Source organism: Telmatherina bonti (assembly GCF_933228915.1).
Source record: "Telmatherina bonti genome assembly, chromosome: 4".
Taxonomy (NCBI): Eukaryota; Metazoa; Chordata; class Actinopteri; order Atheriniformes; family Telmatherinidae; genus Telmatherina; species Telmatherina bonti.
In genome coordinates this window covers 41,357,726-41,365,225 of record NC_136622.1, presented here as the reverse complement: position 1 = coordinate 41,365,225, position 7,500 = coordinate 41,357,726, and the positions used below count along the sequence as shown (strand labels likewise).

General features: G+C 41.3%; 1 protein-coding gene across 1 annotated transcript in view; it reads right to left on the bottom strand.

Annotated features, from left to right (window-relative positions):
- Window positions 1–131: 131 nt before the first annotated feature.
- The window catches only part of cdk16 (cyclin dependent kinase 16), a 94,508-nt gene continuing 87,139 nt past the window's right edge, over window positions 132–7,500 (bottom strand). Inside the window, exons 14-17 of the mRNA XM_079239523.1 lie at window positions 6,764–6,806; window positions 6,590–6,680; window positions 6,444–6,518; window positions 132–2,313 (exon numbers count right to left, since the gene is read on the bottom strand). Of these exons, the coding sequence (XP_079095649.1) occupies window positions 2,276–2,313; window positions 6,444–6,518; window positions 6,590–6,680; window positions 6,764–6,806 (247 nt within the window). The 3' untranslated portion in view covers window positions 132–2,275. The remainder of the gene's footprint in view (window positions 2,314–6,443; window positions 6,519–6,589; window positions 6,681–6,763; window positions 6,807–7,500) is intronic.

Below are 7,500 nucleotides of genomic sequence, written 5' to 3'. Positions count from 1 at the left end.
TTTAATATGTATTTATCTAATGCAGATATATCCAGAATACAAGTAGTAAACATATTGGGGCACTATATATATATATATATATATATATATATATATATATATATATATATATATATATATATATGTATATATATTCATACTTGTACTCTCGTTTTAATTAGGCAGATGTGTTACATCAACAGATACACAGATTTCTTATCAAATGGAAGATTTCTTAAACAGCATAGATGTTAACTGGAAGAATTCCATCATGCAGTCCAGGATATTGCAGATACCTTTGGTGTCAAACAAAACAAAGCACATCAAATAATTTACAAAAGCTGAGAAAATATTTTTGTGTCAGTAATATGGAAAACAACTTGATTAATTGTTTCTGGCTCATTTGAAAATCTGCACAACTCTAATGATTGTGAGGATCAGCATGGTTAGGAAGTCCTAGTACGATGATCCAAGCTTGAAATCCAAATCAATAATTATATCAACCCTCCAAACTGTTCCGAAACTTTAATTGAACAAGAATCCCAAATCTGTGCAGAGACCTGGGAGAGGCAGATGTAGCATCTTGATAAAATCACTCCATTACTTCAAGATGGCAGAGAGGATCTCAAAATCACCAGATTGCCTTAAATAATAAAGGCTAAACACAGGATGAGTTCATCACCAACTGGCAGCTCCACCTAAAATTAACATGCTCTGTGAGTCCACTGACATTTAAAGTGGAAGTTGTCCAAAATGCTCCATCAGTAAAAAAAACAAAAAAAAACAAAACAAAACAAAACAAAACAAAACAGTAAAATCATCATTTCCATTTTCACATTATAAATAAACTTTTCATGCAGAAAAAACAAAAAGGTCAAAAGGAGTTTTCTGTAAATATTAAAAGATGTTGGTTTTCAAGCTTTTTGATTCTGAGCAGTAGTTTTCATATTTATTTACACATTTACTTGTCTGTAGTAACTATTTTTGACACTAGTTTACATTAGTTCCCATTAAAAACAACATAACACACTTAAATCTATGATCCCTGGAAGTAAAACACTTATAATTTCTTATTGATCTTCTCTATTCCTGATATTTGCTCATGTCTAAAAATTAAATATTCACATCTGCATGAATAACATTGAACCTCACAAACTCCTGAACCTGAAGACAACATAAAAAAAATCCTCAGAATCACATTCATCTCAAGATCATATGAACCTTTTCTGATATGGAAAAACATCAGACCTTTGGCAGAAAAGGTTGCTTCTTCTTGTCTGATGTGTTTTCAAACAGATCAATAAACATCTAAATCCTTACAGATCAATCTGAATTGGACCAGACTGGCAGTTTTATTACTCCGTACACCTCAAATCTCTAACAGACATAACTGACAATTTGCTAAACCAAAAATTAGCCAATCAAAGCCCTGTAGTGTCCTCTGGCATGTGATGTCATTAATGCTCTGGTGACATCACACCAAAAAGTGCTCCAGTTTACAGATCAGTTTTAAAGTCTGTTTAATTCACCATAAAACAAGGACACTAAATACTATCAAGTCCAACCAAACTAGCTTTGATCTGCACATTTACTGTAGTACTGCTACATACTGTATTAGTAGAAAATGTAGTACCACTATGTACTGTAGAATGTACTGTCATATATGCTGTAACAGTATATGCTGCAGTATCACTACTGAAACTGACTGTAGTAGTACCACAGTATATTGTTCTAGTAGATACTGTAATAGTAAATGATGTTGTAGTAGTAGTAGTATATACTGTTGTGTATATGATAGAGTGATAGCAGTATATACTGTGGTATCTGCAGAATGACGCCTGACTGGTCAACAGAAAACATCCATCGGACACATAGCTTGATTAAATATTTAAAATGTTCTTCACTGATGGTGATTTCATCTTATAATCAATTATGTCAGTCAGCTTTGGACAACGGTGTTGCGGTATCATGCAGGAGTTCATGGTTGTGTTTCCAGGTTTTTCCAGGACAACATTTAACTCCAGGATTTCCAGGATGCTTATGCTTGTGTTTAACCTGTGCAGTGAAACTGGAAGACAGAACCTGATTGGTTCATCTTTGCATTCTGAGATGAAGCCCTGAAATGTGCTGCCCTCTGATTGGTCAGGGAGCAGCACTACTTATTGCGTCTGTGTAAGCAGCAGGTCTGTTCATTTTATTAAATGAGAAATTTTCTTCCTTTCACTTTCTCTTCCTCAGCAGTGAAAAAGATCCCATTCCTTCCATTTCCTGCAGCTGACGTCACCTCCTTATGATGTCAGAAGAGCAGACTCCTCCTCCTTGCCAGACTGTCAGCTGCACAAACAAAACAAGTTCATATTATAACCTGAATTTCACCAGAAAGAGTCTACACTTCAAAGCAACCAATTAACATCACCTGATAGAAGAGGATTTTACCAAGAAGTTGCATCAACATATCCAGTTTTTTTTTTTTTTTTAAAGTAACCCTTAACCAACCACTCAGTTACTAAGAAGTGTAATAATTAGATAACATAAAAAGAAGTGGAACTACATTGTGCAGTTGCATTTGAATGATCCCTTAAAAGAACTCCTTCCTCATAAACTCCAACAGAATCACTTGTTTTTTATGAACCAAATGGCATCCTATCCATCAGGTTTGTGTGAGAGAGAGTGGTGGTCAACCAGCTGATTGAAGACCAATATTTGGTGAAGCTTTTCTTGTCAAGAACTTCAGCAGCAGGAAGTGATTATGTTGGAATGAAGTGCAGAACTCCTAATGGACAGGTTGGCATCAGAACAAAGATGTTTTAATCAAACAAAAGATGGAGAAGAAGCAAGAAGACCACAACAGTAGCAAAACTGAAAACTACCAATTGATCAATTGACAGACAGGTGTGACAATTAATGACCAGAAGCAGGGAACAGGAAGTAAACAGAATACAAAGGTTGGTTGGTTTAAACCCAACCACAGACAGATAACTTAAAGCCCAGACCAAAATAAAAAAAAAAATCATATGAAACTTTTCTTTTCAGAGTTTTTTGTGAAATCACAAAATGTGAAAGTGATCCAAGGATTTGATGAAAAGACTTAAAACAAAAAGTCCTGTGAACCTTTGTTTGGGATCTAAAGGAGCTTAGTTGGGTTAGATTATGATTGGAAAGCAGAGAGTATGAATGCATAAAGGAAAATGTTCCACCTCCTGCTCAGCCTCCCGCCACGCTGACTGCAGACATGTTGGCTTCCTGTTTTACTGAAAAGGTTGCTACCATCAGGAATCACTTCTCTGAGCCTGACCAGCTCAGTCCACCACATCCAGCTAGTGGTGCCTCACTTTGCTCTTTCTGCCCTCTGAATGAGGACCAAGTCTCTAAACTTCTAGTCAACTCTAAAGCCACTATCTGTCCTCTGGATCCGGTCCCTACCGACATCCTGCAGAGCATTTTACCTCCAATCAATCTGCAGTGACCCATATTATCATCTCCTCTCTGGAATCCGCTGTCTTTCCCTCTGTCTTCCAGCAAGCTCGGGTCACCCCGCTGCTGAAGAAACCCACACTCAACCCAGTCCAGGTTGGAAACTACCGGCTGGTCCCACTGGTGCCGTTCATGTCCACACTACTGGAGCGGGTCGTCTTCAGTCTCCCAGTTCCTCCATGATAGAAACCAGTTAGATCCACATCAGTCTGGCTTTAGGCGAGGTCATTCCACTGGAACTGCTCTCCTGTCGGTTACCGATTCCCTCCAGCTGGACCAGATCCACTGGTCAATCCTGGTCCTGCTGGACTAGGTCCACTGGTCAGTCCTCAGTCCTGCTGGACCAGATCCACTGGTCAGTCCTCAGTCCTGCTGGACCAGATCCACCTGTCAGTCCTCAGTCCTGCTGGACCAGGTCCACTGGTCAGTCCTCAGTCCTGCTGGACCAGATCCACTTGTCAGTCCTCAGTCCTGGTCCTGCTGGACCAGATCCACTTGTCAGTCCTCAGTCCTGCTGGACCAGATCCACTGGTCAGTCCTCAGTCCTGGTCCTGCTGGACCAGATCCACTGGTCAATCCTCAGTCCTGGTCCTACTGGACCAGATCCACTGGTCAATCCTCAGTCCTGGTCCTGCTGGACCACATCCACTGGTCAATCCTCAGTCCTGGTCCTGCTGGACTAGATCCACTGCTCAGTCCTCAGTCCCGGTCCTGCTGGACCAGATCCACTGGTCAGTCCTCAGTCTTGCTGGACCAGATCCACTGGTCAATCCTCAGTCCTGGTCCTACTGGACCAAATCCACTGGTTAGTCCACAGTCCTGGTCCTGCTGGACCAGATCCACTGGTCAATCCTCAGTGATGGAGGTCTGGACAGAGCTAATGAGCTGAACATATTCTTCAACAGGTTCAGTTCACCCCCTACCTCCAGCCCAACAGACCACACACCCTCCATAAACCCACTGCTTTCCTGTCACGCCTCCAATCTGTCACCCTGCAGCTCAGTCATGGACCAGAACACAGCTTCATCTCCCTCCACATCAGGACATCCTGAGACCTCCACCTTGTTTGTCTCCTGCAATCAGGTTAAGAAGCAACTTGAGAAACTGAACCAGAACAAGGCTGCAGGTCCAGATGGGGTCAGTCCCAGAGTTCTCAAGACCTGCTCAGAACAACTATGTCCGATTCTCCAGCACCTTTTCAACACCAGTCTGAGACAAAATAGAGTCCCAGTGCTGTGGAAAACCTCCTGCCTTGTTCCAGTGCCTAAAAAAACACAACCAGCTGAACCAAGTGACTACAGACCAGTTGCCCTGACATCTCACATCATGAAAGTCCTGGAGAGACTCTTACTGGCTCACCTCAACAAGCAAGTAAACACCTTTCAGGACCCATTCCAGTTTGCATATCGTAATGGACTTGGGGTTGAAGATGCCATCATATACCTGCTCCAGAGAGCACACTCTCATCTGGACCATTCAGGCAGCACTCTGAGGGTCATGTTCTTTCATTTCTCAGTGCTTTTAATACCATTCAGCCTGCTTTGTTATGTGAGAAGCTCCATAAATTCCAGGTGGATACCTCCACAACCACCTGGATCTATGACTACCTCACAAACAGACCCCAGTTTGTGAGACTGAAAGGTTGTGTGTCTGAGATGGAGGTCAGCAGCACTGGTGCACCACAAGGAACTGTACTCTGGCCATTCCTCTTCACTCTGTACACCTCAGACTTCCAGTCCAACTCTGAGTCCTGTCATCTGCAGAAATACTCTGATGACTCTGCAGTTGTGGGGTGTATCAGGGATGGACAAGAAGCAGAGTACAGAGAACTGGTCAGTCAGTTTGTTAAATGGTGCGGTGACAATCATCTCATATTAAATAGCAGCAAAACAAAAGAGATGATTGTTGACTTCAGGAGGAAGAAGAATAAACAAAGCACTGTTTCCATCCTGGGAGAGGAGGTGGAGGTGGTGGAGGAATACAAGTATCTTGGAGTTCAGCTGGACAACAAACTGGACTGGAAATGCAACACTGACTACATCTACAAGAAAGGTCAGAGCAGACTGTACTTCTTAAGGAAGCTGAGATGGTTTAACGTCTGCACCAAGATGTTGCATATCTTCTAGAAGTCTGTTGTGGAGAGTGCAGTCAGCTTTGCAGCATCTGCTGGGGTAGTAGCATCAGAACCAGAGACTTGAAGAGAATCAACAAACTGATCCAGAAAGCTGCTTCTGTGCTTGGAGTAACTCTGGAGCCGCTGGAGCTGATTGTCCAAAGAAGAATGCTGCACAAGCTGATGAAGATGATGGAGGATTCTTCACACCCTCTCCACAACACAGTGATGAAACAACAAAGTGTGTTCAGTGAGAGGCTTCTTCAGGTCCGATGTAAGACTGAAAGATACAGAAGATCATTCCTGCCAGCAGCCATCAGCCTCCGGAACAAGACCTCCTCTAGTTATTATCATTATATACTATAATATTTCCCTTTGGGGATTAATGAAGTAGTTTTCATTTCATTTCATTTCATATATCAATATATCATGAAGATCAGACGTCCTGGTCTTTTGTCTTGAACCTTTTAATGTGTATATAACATAGCTTTACATAAATACCTATCCTTTGTTATACTTGTTTATTCTTCCTAATAAATTTACATGGAACTTGAGAACTTTTGATTCAATTCTCAGCACCAGAGGAATTCTACTAAGGTTTGTACATGTGTTTATATAACTCTCATGAACAACATAACAGGAGTGGCCAATTTGTCCAATCACAGAGCCAATAATCTGAAATGAGGATCAAAACACAACATGGAAACTGAATGCATGAGTTTTAAACTACCCAAGAACAGTCTGAAACATTAAAGAAAACAGTGAAATGGATCTAACTATGCTCTGGGATGAAATAAAGCAGTAGCATAAAAGTTGTACATGTTTGGGGATTTCAGGAAATCACCACCATCCATGAGTAAGTGTATGTGTTAGTTACCTGGATCAGGTGCTGTTGACGGTCTAATAGTTTCTTCTTTTAGTTGAATCTCCGGCAAACTAAAGATGGATGTTGCTGAAATGTCCAGTCAGAGTTAGTTTGTGATATTGCAATGAATGTGTGCCAAAAGCTAGATTTGAACTTACTGTCAGGAAGTGACATCACTCTGTTTCCAAGGTTACTGAAGTAAGAATGTGTCATTGACTCATCTGCTGAGATCCTCTTCTTGCCTTCAAACTGCAGTTTTAGTAAAGTTTAAACATTATGTTGTTTTTTTTTCCATTTCATGTTAAAAAGAACACAAAACACTGACTACTGACCTGCAGGAAATTTGATAACAGCTCCACTCCTTCGCTGTTGAGCCTGAACAACACAAATATTTGTTATTCAGTTTGTTTAAACACTTTAATTTGTCACATAAAACAGGGTTTCAGGAAAAATGACTTATTACAGACCAAATATTTTCCTGGACTGGTAGTACTGGACCCTTGTAGGCAGACCAGGATCATCTGCCACTGTGTGTTTATGTGAGGTTATGATGGTCAGAGTGTTAGGATCTAAGTCCAACTCCACAAGTCTTTGTGTAACAGTACACAGTTGTGTCTGTTTAGTAGTTTCCAGCTTTCCCTCCCAGCAGCCAATCGCTCCAGGGGAACCACTGTATATAGGTTAGCTGCAGACTGCATCTATTGCCAACTGTCCGTTGCCCTACGTCATTCCCTGGGATTCCTTGCTTCTGCTTAAGGTTCGTGGCATGGAAGGCTCTGTGGCAGAGCAGCAGTTCACTTCCTAATTACGCCTTACCCATCCGGTATGGCTTATTGCTGTTTCATTTTAGAGATCGGCGCTGGGTGTAAATGACCTTGCTAATACTTGTTTTATTGTGAAATCAGTTCGGAAGTGTTTATGTACTGTGTATTGTTGATTTAGCTAAAGCTTTTATTTTGAAAGGGTTTGTAACAGTAAGGTGTCGAAAATCGGCCGTAATTGCTGAAAAAGGTATGCAGCTGCAGCGTGAAGTCCCGGGTGTAAAAGAAAGTGCCCCACGGTTACGCAG